The sequence below is a fragment of the Rhagoletis zephyria genome, unplaced genomic scaffold, assembly GCF_001687245.7.
Source record: "Rhagoletis zephyria isolate East Lansing unplaced genomic scaffold, Rhagoletis_zephyria_1.1 Rzeph_scaffold_03860, whole genome shotgun sequence".
Taxonomy (NCBI): Eukaryota; Metazoa; Arthropoda; class Insecta; order Diptera; family Tephritidae; genus Rhagoletis; species Rhagoletis zephyria.
Window position 1 is genome coordinate 15177 of NW_016160943.1, and position 17065 is coordinate 32241.

Genomic DNA, 17065 nt, shown 5'->3' on the forward strand with positions numbered 1-17065 from the left:
TTAAAAGAAAACTTAAAAAAGATAATCTAAAAAAAAATCAAAAATTTCAACTCGTGCTCATCAGTGTTGCCAGAACTTTTTGGACCAACCGGCTAAATGGCAAAAAAAAAACGGCTAAAAAGTTTCAACTAAATCTTACATGTTTTATTTAAATAAATCACAAGTAGAAAGACTAGTTCTTGGAGAGAAGTTGCAAATTCAAGCTGGAAAAAGTTTTGCACATGGTTGGATCAAAGAACGTAGATAACAAGAAGGGACAACTCGTTATAATTGTGGCGAAAGTGTGCAACAGGGGCGTGCCTTCTCATTTCATCCAATCAAAAAACGCACTAGGGTAAAAGAGAAGGCACGCACTGAATTTGAAGTATTTTACAATACTACCTTCTTAACGCTTTTGTCTGACACCCATATGTTGATACATACCTTATTACCACCTACATGTAATTGGGTGCCACACTCTTGAAGCTTCACAGGAATGTTGTATATGATGCCAACTTTCATTGCCTCTAATATGAACATTCTATTTGCAAAATTTTCTACATAAGTTATTTAAAAAAAAAGCATGATTGTGATTTTTACGAGTCGCAATGAAAAAATTTGTAATTTTGGTACTTTTTCGCCTTAAAAACGTTTTAAAGCTGAAATTGTTTAAATACTTGATTTATTTTTTATTTTCCTTTTTTCAGAAACAACACTGATTTAAATATATGTAAGAAGAATTCTTTAGCGTTTTTTTTTATTCTGGCGAGAGAAAGAAGTGAAACTGAAAAAAAGAACAACTCGTGAGATTTGCTAATATACGAGTACGGCGATGTATTGTACTACATGGGCGTATGAGTAACATTATTTCTTGCCCATTTCATCGCTTCATTGTTTTAATTGTTAAAATTTAATTTTTTCATAAAAATGAAAATATCTTGGAAAATATATAAGTTTATATATAAATATATACGGTATACAGATCCGCTACACTACTGTAGTGCATATGCCTAAAACTATGCAAAAGTTGTAGACAGTTATGAAAAATTAAAAAATTTCTGTTGGGTTAACACAAATTTTACCCATACCGAGAGCAAAGATGTTGTTACCTGACAAGGTTGCAGAGGGCAAATGATCAGATCAATGAATGGACACACAAACTGGACAACGTTGGGTCTGGATAAATAAAAGTTAGATCTGCTACGATATCCAGATATTAGTTCCACCAGATTTACTTGGCAGCAGAAGCTCTTCGTCTGAGATGGATAATGGTTAAACCTAATGACGGCATTCACGGGGCGTGAGTTAGTAAAGGAGGTGATTGTCTTTCAGTGAATATCTTTTTTGGCTTGTCTATAGAATTTCGGGTTCAGTAGTTGTGCGATATAGATCTCTGAATTTGAAAGATCTCTAGATATTCTTTCTCGCGTGCCTAGGAGGTGACTAGCAAGTCTCCCAATGCTGTTCGGCCGGCAGTATTCTGAAAAGTCGGATACTTCGTTCGTTATGTCCTACTTGCCAGCGTTGGCCCCAAACAAGCGCAACCTAATTTAAACCGCACAACCACTTCGCATCTATATTGTCAATAACGTTTGTTTGTGTTTGCCCCATGGTTTGCTGTAGGGGGTGAAAAAGGGTGCCGTTGCGTAGCAAAAAAAAAAAAACGGAGAGGAAGCTGTATACTTACAACGACAGGTCGTCACCCTGTGGTAGCTAGAGTAGCCTGACATTTGCCGACCCTTGATTTTAGGAGTAACTTCACCGCGTGCGCCAAGTTCCAACACTGCTCCTATCCCATTTGACATATGCTTGTTGTCAGCTGTGGTGAATTTACATTTCTTCAAATGCGTTTGTTCCGTGGCTGCGATTTTTTCCGGTGAAAAGAAAAATTTGTGTATTATTCGTGTACTTTTGTAAACAAATAAAAGCAAATGTTTAAAGCAAACTCTATTGAATGAGTGCAACTAAAATTCAGTGAAAAGTGTCGCATAATGGAAAGTAAAAAGGATATCTACAATTTGTGGGTGCAGTACACGACCAAGGCGAGTACTGAAAAAAAACCTAAAACGCGTAAAAGCTGTGCAAAAATTAATTGCGGCTTATTGGAAAGCACAAATAGCGTTAAGTTTGTCACCTTTTGGTGCGCCTCGAAATTACAGAAAACCGCAATTATTTTATGGGCGTGTTTGAAGCATTAATCATCCATAATGCCATAGAAGGTGAATGGGGAATACCATTGGCCGTCACATCGCTGCTCTCCTACGCGCAAAGTTCTGTCAAATAATAAACACTGCACATATAAAATAAAAAAGTGCAAAAAATTAACATTCCCTGAGCGGGGATTGCAGTTAAACGATAACCATAATTGAATAGACATTGGCTAACTACATACAAGGTTTTATCTATTTATTATCATTACTTTTTTCTTAGAAGGCCATAAGCTTATATAACATTGCGCATTGTAGATAAACATAATTTACATACTGATAACAAAAAAACCACCCGGCGGCCCACCACCAACGAAACCTGAGGCTCAAGCTGCATTACAATGCGGCCGCCAACCCACCCACAAAATAAATAAACTTTGCGTTGCTCTCTGGAATCGCCGCATACGCTCATTTAACGCTAATTGTGCTCTCTTTAGGTCGCTCTTTCTACCCAATTTATGTTTTAATTTTTTGTGTTTATTTATATTTTGGTCTTCTTTGTTTTGCATTAAAAACAGAATGACGAGTCCTATTTTCGTGAATTCATTCAACGTTTTGTAAACATCTGGAAGAGCCAATTGCCGGTGGATTTTACCAGTGTTGATCTGCCGCTGTGGCATGAAGTGCGTCCGGATAATGGTCCACATCTGGGACGTCTACCGGATGAGTTGTTACCAGCTATTGGAAAATTTATTATAATCGCGCGCGATGCTAGCGAAAATGTGCGTAAATGTAAAAAAAAAATCATATAAATACCTACATATACCTATATATTTGATATGAATTCGTAAGTTAAGGCATATCTTGTTGTGCGTCCTATCTTTCAGGGCTCTTTGGACGATGAACAATTACTTCAGATTGCGGTGCTGGTTGATTGCTTGGTGATAATTTGTCGACATTTTGATAATATTTTGGCTGTTATAAAATATGAGTATAAATCGAATTTGATTGCTATATTGGCGAATACTTTCAAAGAGGTAAACAAAATAAGATTAATATTGACTACGTATATACATACATATGTATGTAGGTACTAGTACGAGGAAGAGCTTTAGGTAAATCTTGGGTTGTTCCGGTTGCGTTGAAGCGACTATCGAGGGGGCGTTAAAAAGAACTTCTTTACTATTTGGGGCTTTCAAAAATGCTAATCTACTTTTATTTTATGATACAAAAAAAAATATATATATATTTTACTAGACCACCGCCAAGAAATCTATATCTACAGATAGTGTCATTAAACTTTTAATAACTAGACAAAGTAATAAAATACGGTATATTCATGTCTTTTGCTGATAAAAATGACTAAGCAGCACTGCAATAGCTATCAGCAAATCATTATTATACCAGGAAAAGGTAGATAACAAAACCCCTACCTATTTGTATAGGTTTTATAGCAGTGCAACGAGTATTAACCTGTAATCTAAACTATTTGGAAACCCAACAACAAATTTGTTATTAGGATGACTAGGACGTGAGTGAAATAATAGTTATGGATTTAAATTTCAAATGAAAATTGGTTACATGCAACTACACCTCCATGTTCACACAAGTAGGGATGTCGGAAAAACATCGATGCATCGAAAATATCGATGTTTTGCTTCGATATCACATATTTATATTTACATAAATACATACATACATACAGATATATCTACTAAATTTTTAGAATTAACACCTAGGCTTATTGCTGTTGTAGCGCCACTACTACTCTCCGCTTAGGTCAGTTTTTCCAGCAATCAATATGTTATCTACGGTCTAAATCTGACGTATTTCTGCAGACTATATTTGAATTTATATAATAAATTAAATTACATTTGTTTTCCCACAGTGTATGTCTCGCCAGCATGCATCAATGCAAGTAAATCATCTATTTCGCAGCTTTTCACAATTTCTAGAAGTAATGTATGATCCGTATTTGACTTGGCGTAGCTTCTTGCGTGGTGTCTATGCAGATTATCATAAAATACCATATAAGCCGCATACAGTGCATGTGGAAATTGTGCCCTTCATTTATGGTTTGCAAAGGAATTTATATTAAATTGACTATTTAATAACATAAAAGCATTCCACTTTGTTGTTGCAGATTGCTTCCAAAACGAGGGAATCACAAAATTCCCAACGATTGGAGAATGTCTAGTGAATGCGTTAGGTGCTGTAATATGTGGATCACAGGTAGTAGGCAATGTTACAGGGTATATTTAATTATTTACTATGCTTAAGTTGTGAAAATTATGCGCTGTTTATATGTTTTTGTGTTCATACTTAGGTGTGTGTGCGCTTTTAACCTTTTTTATTTTTACGATAATTTTCTTTTATCGAATGTATATCTACCGGAATTGTGCATAAGGTTTAAATACTTGAAATCATCACAAACTTTTTTATTAAATTTATTAAACTTATTGTTAGCACATTTGTTAGTCTTTCTGCATAGTTTTATGGCCTTTCCATCAACTTTTTCAACAATCTAACATTTCTCATTTTAACCCTTTCCTATCCTCAATGTAAATGCTTCTTATTTCCTTAATTTCATATACGTATTTAATTTTACCGTGCTGTGCTTTTGTTGCCACTTAACAACTTGAATTTCAAAAAAAAAAAAAAACATTTGTACTTGTGTATGTATAAAACGATAGCAAATTCTGTACAAACACACTTGCAGAAATCGCTAACATCTATGACTACCAAAAGTACAACAAATTGTGGTGAAGGGCAAGAAATCTGTGATAATTTGGTGAGTGGTCCTTTAAGAAATATAGAAAGCAATGCTATTTAATATTTGTATTTATCTTTTAACTTTGTTTTTGTTAATAACATTCTATCGCTTTAATTTGTTATAATTTTAATTGGTGTTTTGTGCTTTGAAAAGAACTTGAAACTGTGGAATATATTCTTATTTGAGGCCTTGAGAGTAGAAATGGTATAAAAGTCATGTATTTTGAAAACTTCTTTAAAAAGTATATATCCCGGATTTTTCTTTTTTTGCATTTTTGGCTCGAGTCTTTACCATGCAAACTGCAAAAATCACTCAGTAAAGAGAATTTACATATTAAAATGCTAAACAGAAAATATTTCACCTCATTTCTTAGAGCTATGCCATTTAATGCTCTCAGTGTTTCATTTAAAAATTAATAAATTTTCTCATTAATCTCCGTTTTTTCCGAAAATCGCTTTTGTTTTATTATTTCAATATCATTTAGTAAATTGTTAGCTGATTATAGAAGCTGCTCTGCTTCCAAGCAGACCATTAATCATTTAATATTGAATAGCATATCAAGAAAAAAAAAAAAATGATTTTTTGCTGAGATAGTTTTGAAGTTTTTACTAAGACAAAAATCCCTATCAATCCATTCATCGACACAGCGTAACGGAATGCGCGCCATTTGCCCTGCTACTGTTTCGGTCATTATGAAAATCATCTCTCAATGGGAAAGTGCCAGCGAGTTGCGTGCAGTTTCACTGAAATGCTGTGCTTTAATGGTTATTGTATTACAAAAATCTAGTCCAGAAGAAGTGAGTATTCCAGCATGCAATAATTTAAGCTTTTCAAAATTGCAAGTTCCCTCCTTTTTTGCTGTTCCAATAGCGCCAAATAGATTTAGTTACTTTAATACAACTTTACTGTGATGCTCTACAAGCGCTACTAACTACCGATAATTTCGTAAGCGGCAATGGCGCTACTTTTGAAATCGCCAGCGATGATGAAGCAAGCGATGCAATCGTGGATGTTAATGCGCTTGCCGCTACAGTGGAAAATGTGTGTCTTTTCCTCGCCGAAGGTGTAAAAGCGCATATTATTTGTGAAGCTATTGCCGATACAACGCTTGTAGATGCGTTAATAAGCATTCCAAAGCATATCAAGGTGGGTGTACATAAAATATCGCCTGCTATATATGTTTCTTATTAAATTTGTATTCTTTCTACAGGGCTGGAATATGAATTATGCGCCCATATTATGTGCTACAACAAAAGCATTAGCGGTGATTACACGCAATTCACCTGACATTGCTGAGCATTTGCGTGTGTACGATAAAATAGAGAAATTTTTTAAGAGCCTCAAAGCGTTAGCAGTACCTACGGATACACTATTGGATGCATGTTTCAATATGGCCTACAATGGACAAACCAATTTGATGGTGCTTCCGGAAGTTGTGGTGAAACTAATCGAATGGCTGCCGGAAATGGATGAGCGTGCACAAATTTATCTTAGTGATGTGATACTACGTGGCTGTACCAGCAATTATGCGACGTAAGTGTTTCGTTACTACATGTATACTTTGCCTACGAATTACAACGTAACCTCTTCCACTTTAGTAAATCAGCCGCTTGCGATAATCGCACCATTAAAGCTGTTTGTGAGTGCTTGCATCATTATGAAAAACTTGCCGAAAGCTGCATACAAAATTTCATTAAACTTATTGAAGAACTAAGCAAAGTTAGTATCATTCCCATTGAGTTGAAACGTATTTTTAGTCTGTTGCGCGAAGAAAGCGGCTTTCCACAATCAAAGCAACTATTACAAACGCTAGTCATCTGCTCATTGCAAAGTCTTACGAATAGCAATATTTGCACGCAGTTCTTTACTATCAATGCGTCGAATGATGGCATTATGGTGCCTGATATTAAAAATTGGTCAATGTCTGGCTCATATGGTTTCATTTTTCATATACTTGTAAGGCTACAAGAGAAGCCAGACACATTGAGCAAGAGAGGTGATAATAGCGCTGTGGCTGCGAAGGAAAGTGATCGTCCAAATTGTCGACGCATGTTACTTAAGTAAGTATTTACATAATTATTTTGGCTGTCAGTAACTTCACTTTCAATGTCTACAGTTTGCGCACTGCCAGCCACACTGGATTTGAGGTTTTCATACAGAACAGCGGCAATTTGGTTGTGGCAGCATTAACGCGTCGCGAATATCTTACATCGGTAGTACATACAAAAACACTGCTCGACGGGCAATGGCATTATGTTACTGTTGCTATCACACCTCCCAAACGTCCATTTTCCTATAGTCAAATAAATGTTTACATTGATTTCATGCAAAAGTTGAGTGCTACGCTGAAAGTGCAAGCCATTAGTGAGGTAATTAGTTTGTATATATATTATCACGCAATTATTTTTAAATATTATCGTATTTCATCATTCAATAGCCTTTCAATTTTTGCTCAATTGGCTCGGCAGCAGTACCAATGCGTGGCCATCAAGCCGAACATCATACGTCCAGTGCTACAGGTTCTCCTTTACCGCGTTCATCATCACAAGAAACGGGTAGTTCATACAAAGGCGTATTGCCAAGTCTACTCGAACGCACATTATCAACTAATGTAAGTGACTTCTGGTTTGTGTGATGTTGTTGTAACGGCGGAAAATGTTTCAAAATGGTTCTGAGGGTTTCTACCTAAATATGTATATTTTGATCACCATCGCGTGTCGACTCCTTTGTGGCAGACATAACATACTATTGGCCTCCAAAAAGCTGGGAATGCCCTTTTTTGAGCTAAAAGCGAAGCACCAGCTATGGACGCGACTGTTTAACCGAAATCTCTGCGTCACATTTATCGAATTCAAAAAGTCGTCTTGGAGAATATCCACAATTCATTTCCTTCCTGATCATATCCGTTCCGAACCAAACACCTTGTCATATTGCTCAACTAGTAACCCTCACGTTTCGACTTTGTCTTCCACGCCCTCAGCCCGCGCTTCATACTTAGGCAGAGCTTCATAATGCTGCTACAACAACAACACTTTAAAAATATATATCATACATGTCATCCTATAAGCTTGCTTCTACTACTCTCCTCCATAGGTTTCTAATTATTTTACACTACCACTACGCACACAGACATCATTCGATCCGAATGTGAAAAATTTCCCCATCGGCATGCAAGACACTGTGTTTGGCGAGCAAACTTGTCTGCGTGGTCAGGTAGGCGCTGTTCTCTTAGCAGAACCTACCACAAATATTAAAACGATATTCGATGCGGGCATACATTTCCCATCGATATTCTCGCAAGACAATGATTTGCTCGAGCTGACATCGCGTTTTGTATTCTGTTATGCACCCGGTGGTTATTGGAGCGAAAGTTGTCAAGATCTTATACCAGGCGGTCGTTTTCCATCGCTCATAAACGCACATCACTGCGCAATAGTTAAGATACAGGATACTATCAATAGTATAGGTGGCGTACAAGCTATATTGCCGATTTTGCATCGCCTTGTAAAGCAACAAGATGATTTTTCGTTGTCCAGCATAGACGGAAATGATTCGTTGGGTAGCGGCGATCAGTTACGTACACCAACTGCAGATGAATTCTCTGATTGGGAAATGCTGTCATCAAATTCGTACACTGGTATGCGCTGCTTAATAGTAATTGTAATAATTTATCGCTTAAATGTTCTTTGCATATTTTCAGAATGGAAAATGATACAGTTCCCTGTCGCCAGCTTCATCTGCTTCCTGCGCTACCTAACTCACGGTCATGATAACAACCAGGAGAATATGCTCAATAGCGAATGTTTGTCCATGATTGGCGCCATGTTGCAGAAATGCTCATCCAGCTTGTTCGATGTAAATGCACTCATGGCGACGCATCTTTTCATAGAATCACTGCAGGGACAAAAAGCGGAGAGTGCAAATTCGCACGGAAATTCGACGCTGCTAGACGTGCTATACACGGATATCGCTTTCAATTTTCACATTTGGGCGCGCATGAATTTCCAAATAACACTTGGACATGTGCAGTATCTGAGTGCTATGATCAAAAATGATCGCAAGTATTTTCGAAAGAAATTTGGCATACAATTCTTCTTGGATGTGGTACGCGACCATTATACTGCACCGGATAGTATAACGCCAGAAGATGCGAAGACCATACGCGCCACACTGTATGCTATTGTGCGCTTTTACCTGCAAAAAGATGTGAATATTAAAGAGATTTCGACAATGGTTGCATTCCTGGCATCAGTGCGACAGGAAATTGTGCTAATCGAGTTTTTGGAGATGCTAACATTCCATGTTAAGGGTAAAAATTGCAGAGATCAAATGATTTTGCTGCTGCACGAGCCACAAACCGCCAATTTGCTTTATAATTATTTTGTGGATAAGAGCTATAGCACAGAGGTGCAAGAGGCGTCTATTCGAGTGAGTTCAATATGTAGTTACGAGTGGTATTACAATTTACATATATGCATATGGATATGAATTTTTCTTTCAGTTCATCAACAGCTTGCTTAGCACTTCTCGCGTAAATCAAAAATACAAACAAATACTGCGGCTGCACGATAACGCCAGCGATAGCTCGCTTTTTCCTGGTTTTTTCTCCTACACCATCCCAATGACGTTAAGTTCTACTATTCTCTTTCATTTAGTTGATGAAATGTTGAGCGGCGAAGCTGATTACGCGGGCATTGTTTTCCTTGTGCACCACATCAGCACTTGTGAGTTGCCGGTTAAGTTGGAAATAGCTAAGCGTCTACTACAAACAACATTTGTTAAGCAAAACTCACCACAGGCGATAGCTAAGCAATCGGGTTGGCAGGAGTCTATAGCACGCCTATTGATACACAAGCCAATAACGAATGTGAAGCCTGATGAGGAGAAGCGCAAGAGTTTCGGCATTAGTTTGGATGTGCTTTTAGAAGATAATAATGATTTTGCGAATCAATCGGATTTAATTACATTCGCTGAACAACAAATGGAGTTGGATCAATTGGCCAAGCAGCAAGTTGATGAGCAAACTGACGGCGGTTTGATATTGAATGAAATACAAGCGAGCGTCACTGAGGCAGCCAATGTGATTGAAAGCGAAATTAAAGGTAGGTCCATTGTGGGAGGCCAAAATTCGTTAAAGCTACTATGCTGAAGACAAACTCTTTGGTTAAAAATAAAATAGATCCTGCGATTAATGGTGGATTAATAAATTCTCAGAAAATTTCAGCACTGAAAATTGCCAAAGATATTCCAATAAAAATAGGGAAATGGCCAGGTTAAAATATTTATTTCTTCGGCATTAACTTTAGTAACGACCGCAGTCACGCGAAGGTCTGAATCGCTAGTGACTGCGCTGTGTTACCCCGATTTCAGAGAAGCCACACTTTCAAAAAGTAGCAAACAAATAATTTGTTATTAAGTTAAATAAAGTATTGTAGATTGGGGTAGCCACCCATCCGACAGCCGAAAACAGTTAATGAAGTAAGGTAGGAAAAATATTTTGAATATGGTTGTCGCTATTCACTTTCAAACGTAAGGTTTCCAAAAGTTCTAACACCGAAACATTGTTGAAAAAGGTTGCCATCTAGCTAGAAACTTAACATATATTTTATAAGCTAAGCTTCAAAAATATTCGTATTCAAAAAAAACTATTTAGAAACTTATTAGTTCTGAAATATTTTCGTTAGAGTTGCCACCTATTTCAAAAAGAATTTATAATAAATTTTAGGAAATATTAACTTTTTGTAAACTTAAATGTCCGGAAAACATATTTCTGTGAAAAATGCGGTTAAACCTCCCAGCCCTAATTAATAGAGACATATTCTTTTCCAGAGCTCGCCGAATCGGTTTCTGGTGCTGTTGTGGAAAATGTTTCATCAGTTTTTTCAGTTTTACGTCAAACTACGCACGATATTCAAGATACTTTCGAGTCACTGGCTTTAGGTGGTACGACTGACGCTGAAACAACGGTAACTTTCTTAAGATAAATCTTTTTGCTGATTCGCTTAAAAAACTGACCAAATTATATTATTTCAGAGTCTTTCCCGGCAGCGCACTGAATCTATAAGTTCAGATAGTTCAACACAATCACCAAAACGCAATGTAAAGAAATCAGATGCAGAAGTAAGTGCAATTTTTGACGCTATATGTATGTATAAGAATATTTACATCAAAAATTAATTATATGTAAATTCCTTTTTGTTTTCTTAAAGAACAAAACGACAGCTAGCTTTGAATTTCCACCCGAAGCAGATGTGGATAGTGAAGAACAACTTGTATACTTGGTCTCAAATATACTATTCACCGTTTTCTGGCGCGGCGTCCCCAATGAGCATCCACAATGTTGGAAGGAGCGCGGACAAGTGCTTGGCTGCATAAATTTGCTGGCACTCAACAATGATTTAGTTACATCTCATTTATCATTGCGTCTGCGCATACTTGAAATGGCTGTGCAGGCCTCACTCTTCGACCTGTCAGAGAATGGCAATCAAACGCTGATCAACCAAGAGGTGCGCGGCATTTTAAATCAGTAATACATATGTGTAACACCTGAAATTTGTCTACTAAAAATTCTATTTATTTCGTTTTAAGAATGCCTCACAAATTCTACGCATGGTCTATGATCTAGTCGTGCTCGGTTCCAATGAGGATGAATCAAAGAAATGTTCAACAAAGTTGTTGGATGGCGTTTTAGCCCTCTTGGATGCTTTGATGATTTTCCAGCAGGGCTCTTCAGACGATTGGTCTGACATGATACGTTTGTGCTTGGGTTTGTTACTCAAATGTTCTTATCATCCAAATCCGGGTGTAGTTGCAATGGCCACGGCTAAATTGCATGCAATTTTACAAAGTCGCAGCACAGAAGATCCCAGTGAGTTGGCATATCTGTTGTTCAGCATTAATCGAGCACTGGATAATGCAATTGAAGGTGGGTTTTTAAAGAGTGTTTTTGAAATTGATTTGTATTATTCGGTTGACGATTTGTATTTTTCCGGCGCGACGCCCTTGATCGAGTTTAAAAGCTCGTTTTATATTAAAATAGGGAGACTAACTACTATGGGTTTTTGATAAAATCGTGTTTCCTTCGATTATACAGTAGCTCACAGCTTAAATCGTGCACAAAAAAAAATTTATTTTGTTAAAATTCACAAAGGTTTTCATGTTTAACTATTTATGATATTTTTTTGAAATAAAAATATTGTTCGTAGTACAGCTAACACCGTAAATCTTCAAAACTTTGAACAAAAACTAGAAAAATTGGACAAAGTTTCCATTCAGTATTATGAAAATTTTCATCTTTTTGAACAGCGAAAAATTATCGTTGATTTTAAGAATTCTCTTTCCTTTATAAAACAGTTTTCGTTCATGCGTTATATGGAAGAAAAGGCGCAACACCCTCAACAAAAAAAAAAAATAGAAATCTGTGTACGTTCCTATCTATTTACTTTTTCATTTTTGTCGTTCCAGTTGGCAATCCCGAAGAATATTCATTTTTGATGCCTGTTATGAAAGCTTTGTTGGAGAAATGTCGCAAAGTTTTTAATTTGGATACAAACCTACCTGACTTACCGCCTACCTCATCGGGCCCAGTGTTCTTCAACGATTTTCAAATGTATAGCACAAGCAGAAAGTGGCGAAATTTTATCGAACGTATCGTAAGTAGAACGGAACATTTTTATTAAAAAAAATTAAATATTTAATTTTTTTATAAATATAAAAATATATTTATTAGTTCGTAAATTGCTAATAAAGGTATAAAAGAATTTATAAATAGATGAAAGTTCGTGAACATGGTAAACCATCGTTTTGTGCTTCGATAGTTTTAAATTAAATTTCTTATGTAAAGCTAAAAAATTCTCAAGAAATATTTTTCATTATTTTTGCCGCTACAAAAAGACAAAAAAATGTACGAGCTTTTTTTCATAAGACCTACAAGCTTATTTAAGAAAAGTTTAAAGAATACAATTTCTTAAGCATTTCTCGAGCGTTAATTTTTTTAGTTGAATGTTTGATATTATGCTTTAATATTCAGCTCACGAGTAAATAACTAAACTTCGGGATGAGTAAAGAAACTTGCGAGTTAAATAATGAAACTTACTAGTCAAATAGGAAAGCTTGTAAATTAAGTAACGAAACTGCGACTAAACTTTTAACTTAAATAATGTAATTTGCGAGCAAAATTTTGAAACTTGCGAGTTAAATAATGAAACTCGCGAGCTAAATAAGGGAAAAATAATCGCGAGTCAAATAACAACATGCTTCTGTTTGCTTATTTGGCACTGCAACTATTTGTCGGTTTGGGACGAGAACAAAAAGCTTCTCCAATTGCCTCTCTCGTGTGCGAAATCGCGCCAGTTGCTCATCCCGAGTACAGAAAATTGATGAAGCTAACGAGTCAAAAAATTATACGTTCACGCCAAAACACAATTCCTGTAACTCAAATAGAGTTAGAGAGAGAGATTAATTTGGCCCTTCTAGATATTTTAGCACTCGATATTTTATGACTATTCAAACCGATGAGTCGAATCGATAAAAATCGATTATTAAAACTTACATTAATCGACTTTTGATTTAAGTAATCGATATTCATATTCTTATTATGTTTAACGATTAAAGCCAATAACACTGGACCACAAATTTCAACTTTTTCTCTTTACCAGAAACGCCGTTATGAAATTCTTATGTAAAATCACCCCCTGATTCCGAAAATCAAGGTTATTTTTAATTCTATGGTACCGTTTTTGAGATATTTGCAATTTACCGTTTTTGCAAAAAAAAAAAAAATTGGGTCCACTTTATCATATATATCTCAAGAACGAATTAAGCAATTCCAAAACGGTTTGAAGCTTTTAAAAGGTAATAAAATTTTCTATAAACTGTGCATACAACACTTTTTGCTAGGCCCTGTAGATTCAAAGATAACGAACAATCATTACCGATTTTTTCAATTTTTTTTGTAAAAATATAAAAAAAATTGTACTTTGCGGGGAAGGATCTCGAAAACCTTTTATTTTTTTGCAGATTTTTTTTTTCTCCCTAAGCTCTGTTATATTACAAAAAAAATAAGGTATCATCGAAGAAAATCGATGCAAAACTACGTAAGTTATAAGCGATCAAATAAAAATACCCAGGTTGCGCAACTTCAATGTATGTACCTATACATACATACATATATTAAAGGTATAAAGTGCAAGTGAGATATTATCCGGATAAACGAATAACACCATAACAATGATAACACTTTTTCTTTAAATAAATCAAATAGTACTTTTAATACTCGAATTGTATTATAGTAGGTAGAGTGGTTGCATCGAAAGGAAGAGTGGTTGGGTTCGAAACCTGCTGTAGGCATGTAGTTATAAACATGTATTTCCGTCAGTTATGGGTAAGTATGCAGGTAGATTTTCAAAATTATAAGACACAGAAAATTTCTAAAGCCTACATCTAAAACAGGTAGTATTTTCTTTTCCCGGCTTGTTATAAAAAGGAACCTTTCTGTCTAGGTAAGATTTGATTTTTTCAATTTTATTCTTGTTCCGAGTATAAATATGAGTTAATGCGCTTTGAAACTTCATAACATCTTCAAGGCTCGCCGGAGATAGTTCAGTTCATAAGTCTAATTTCAAAACCGTGATTTATTAAAAAAAATAAAATGAGTAAAAGGACGCGAGAATTTGAGTGTAATAAGGATCCAGATATGTTCTGTTTCATGTGTGGCCAATATACTATCATAAGGCGACGACGAGTGTTCTCAGATCATATCAAAACTTTATACTCCAAGTATTTTGGAATTGAGCCTAAAAATGCTGAAAAACCATGGACACCGAACACTTTGTGTACATCGTGTCGAGTAGAATTGATTCAGTGGGAATCAGGACAACAAACAAAATTTGATACACCAATGATATGGAGAGAACCTACTTGCCATTCAATAGAGTGTTATATTTGTCAAACAAAAGTACTTGGCGTTGGAAGATCAAGAGGAGTAACCTATGCTAGCGTACCTACAGTGACATTACCAGTACTACATTCAACGGCAGTTGCGGATCCAGTTCCATTGTCAACAGTAACATCTGAGTGCGGGGGATCAAGTTGTACTGAATTTCGCATGGAAAACGAAAGAAACGTTCTGTCACAAGCACAACTTAATGATTGGATAAGAGATTTGGAACTATCCAAGGAAAAGGCCGAGATCCACACTTCTCGTATGCAACAATTTAAATTTGTGTCATCCGATGTTAAGGTGACATATAGTAGAACTCGTCACGAACCATTTTCCAAACACTATACCAAGAAAGACAGTATATGCTACTGCAACGACATCCCTGGTTTATTCAAAGAGTTTGGTCAAACATATGATTCAAAAGAGTGGCGATTGTTCATAGACGGCAATAAACTGAGTTTGAAGGCTGTATTATTGCATATTGGTAACAAAAAGCCTTCTATCCCGATTGCACATGCAGTAAATACAAAGGAAACCTACGAGGAAATGCAAAAAATACTCAAATTTATCAAATATGAAGAGCATGATTGGAAAATATGTTCTGATCTCAAAGTCGTTGCAATGCTATGCGGTCTACAAAGTGGCTACACCAAGCACTGCTGCTTCCTCTGCAAGTGGGATAGCCGAGCTCGTAAGGACCACTACGTCAGAAAGGATTGGCCGGAAAGAGTCGAGTTTACCGTTGGTGTGGATAACATCAAATACACCCCTCTTGTCAAGAAAGAGAAAATCATACTTCCACCCTTACACATCAAGCTCGGTCTCATTAAAAACTTTGTTAAGGCTTTGGACAAAGAAGGCGAAGCATTCGACTATTTGAAAACAGTTTTTCCAGATATTTCTCAAGCCAAGATAAAGGAAGGTATTTTTGTTGGACCACAAATAAGAAAGTTGATCAACAATAATCAATTCAAAGGACTACTCTCATCAGTTGAGGCAGCAGCGTGGGAATCCTTTGAAAAGGTCGTTGCTTCTTTTCTCGGTAGACACAAAAGCCCTAACTACGAGCAGATAGTGAACGACCTAATCAATAATTATGCGAAAATGGGCGTAAATATGTCTTTAAAAATTCACTTTCTCCACTCACATTTGAGCTTTTTTCCGGCAAATCTTGGCGACGAAAGTGATGAACATGGCGAAAGGTTTCATCAGCAAATGAAATTAATTGAGAATCGATATCAAGGATTCTGGGACGTCGCAATGATGGGTGATTACTGCTGGTTTCTCATAAGAGAAACCGATCCTAAACTGAATAAGCGTCAAAGTAGAACACATAATTATTTCGACAACATAGTAAAATCAAATTAAGATAAAGATTGTTAGAATATAGTATAAACATAAATAAATTTAAAAAAAAAGTTAAAAATATGGGTAATTTCATTCATAAATTGAACTTTTAACTCAATAGAAACAGAGCATAGCTAGATATTTCACTCTTCTTTATACCATACATACGTTTTGAGGTATACGTTGAAATTGCGCAACCTGGGTATTTTTATTTGATCGCTTATAACTTACGTAGTTTTGCATCGATTTTCTTCGATGATACCTTATTTTTTTTGTAATACAACAGAGCTTAGGGAGAAAAAAAAAATCTGCAAAAAAATAAAAGGTTTTCGAGATCCTTCCCCGCAAAGTACAATTTTTTTTATATTTTTACAAAAAAAATTGAAAAAATCGGTAATGATTGTTCGTTATCTTTGAATCTACAGGGCCTAGCAAAAAGTGTTGTATGCACAGCTTATAGAAAATTTTATTACCTTTTAAAAGCTTCAAACCGTTTTAGAATTGCTTAATTCGTTCTTGAGATATATATGATTAAGTGGACCCAATTTTTTTTTTTTTTGCAAAAACGGTAAATTGCAAATATCTCAAAAACGGTACCATAAAATTAAAAATAACCTTGATTTTCGTAATCAGGGGGTGATTTTACATACGAATTTCATAACGGCGTCTCTGGTAAATTTTGGCCGTCGACCAGTGTAAGTGATACTTACTAATCTGAGAAGCGCGCGCTCGTTATTGACAACCGCGAGTGGAGCAAATGGACCTATTTGAAATTTTTCTAAATTTATTTTTATTTGTATAAAAAATTCTTTCATGAGTACCTCAAAGAAACAACATGAAATTTTTGTTATACATTTATTAGAACCGATGACCAATCGT

The 17065-nt window shown here is 35.9% G+C and overlaps 2 protein-coding genes across 2 annotated transcripts in view; both read left to right on the plus strand.

Annotated features, from left to right (window-relative positions):
* Nucleotides 1-1809: 1809 nt before the first annotated feature.
* Nucleotides 1810-17065, plus strand: part of LOC108369812 (neurobeachin-like protein 2) — a gene marked incomplete at its 3' end in the record, with an annotated part of 36277 nt that continues 21021 nt past the window's right edge. Inside the window, exons 1-20 of the mRNA XM_017625005.1 lie at nucleotides 1810-2021; nucleotides 2705-2908; nucleotides 3014-3163; nucleotides 4015-4201; nucleotides 4270-4358; nucleotides 4846-4917; nucleotides 5547-5696; nucleotides 5770-6045; nucleotides 6110-6432; nucleotides 6498-6959; nucleotides 7016-7268; nucleotides 7337-7510; nucleotides 7993-8536; nucleotides 8600-9327; nucleotides 9401-10001; nucleotides 10729-10865; nucleotides 10933-11019; nucleotides 11109-11405; nucleotides 11488-11824; nucleotides 12364-12551. Of these exons, the coding sequence (XP_017480494.1) occupies nucleotides 1971-2021; nucleotides 2705-2908; nucleotides 3014-3163; nucleotides 4015-4201; nucleotides 4270-4358; nucleotides 4846-4917; nucleotides 5547-5696; nucleotides 5770-6045; nucleotides 6110-6432; nucleotides 6498-6959; nucleotides 7016-7268; nucleotides 7337-7510; nucleotides 7993-8536; nucleotides 8600-9327; nucleotides 9401-10001; nucleotides 10729-10865; nucleotides 10933-11019; nucleotides 11109-11405; nucleotides 11488-11824; nucleotides 12364-12551 (5310 nt within the window). The remainder of the gene's footprint in view (nucleotides 2022-2704; nucleotides 2909-3013; nucleotides 3164-4014; nucleotides 4202-4269; nucleotides 4359-4845; nucleotides 4918-5546; nucleotides 5697-5769; nucleotides 6046-6109; nucleotides 6433-6497; nucleotides 6960-7015; nucleotides 7269-7336; nucleotides 7511-7992; nucleotides 8537-8599; nucleotides 9328-9400; nucleotides 10002-10728; nucleotides 10866-10932; nucleotides 11020-11108; nucleotides 11406-11487; nucleotides 11825-12363; nucleotides 12552-17065) is intronic.
* LOC108369810 (uncharacterized) lies at nucleotides 14017-16182 on the plus strand. The gene is made up of 2 exons (XM_017625003.1): nucleotides 14017-15809; nucleotides 15860-16182. Coding segments are annotated over exons 1-2 (1263 nt in total). The 5' UTR covers nucleotides 14017-14548; the 3' UTR covers nucleotides 15862-16182.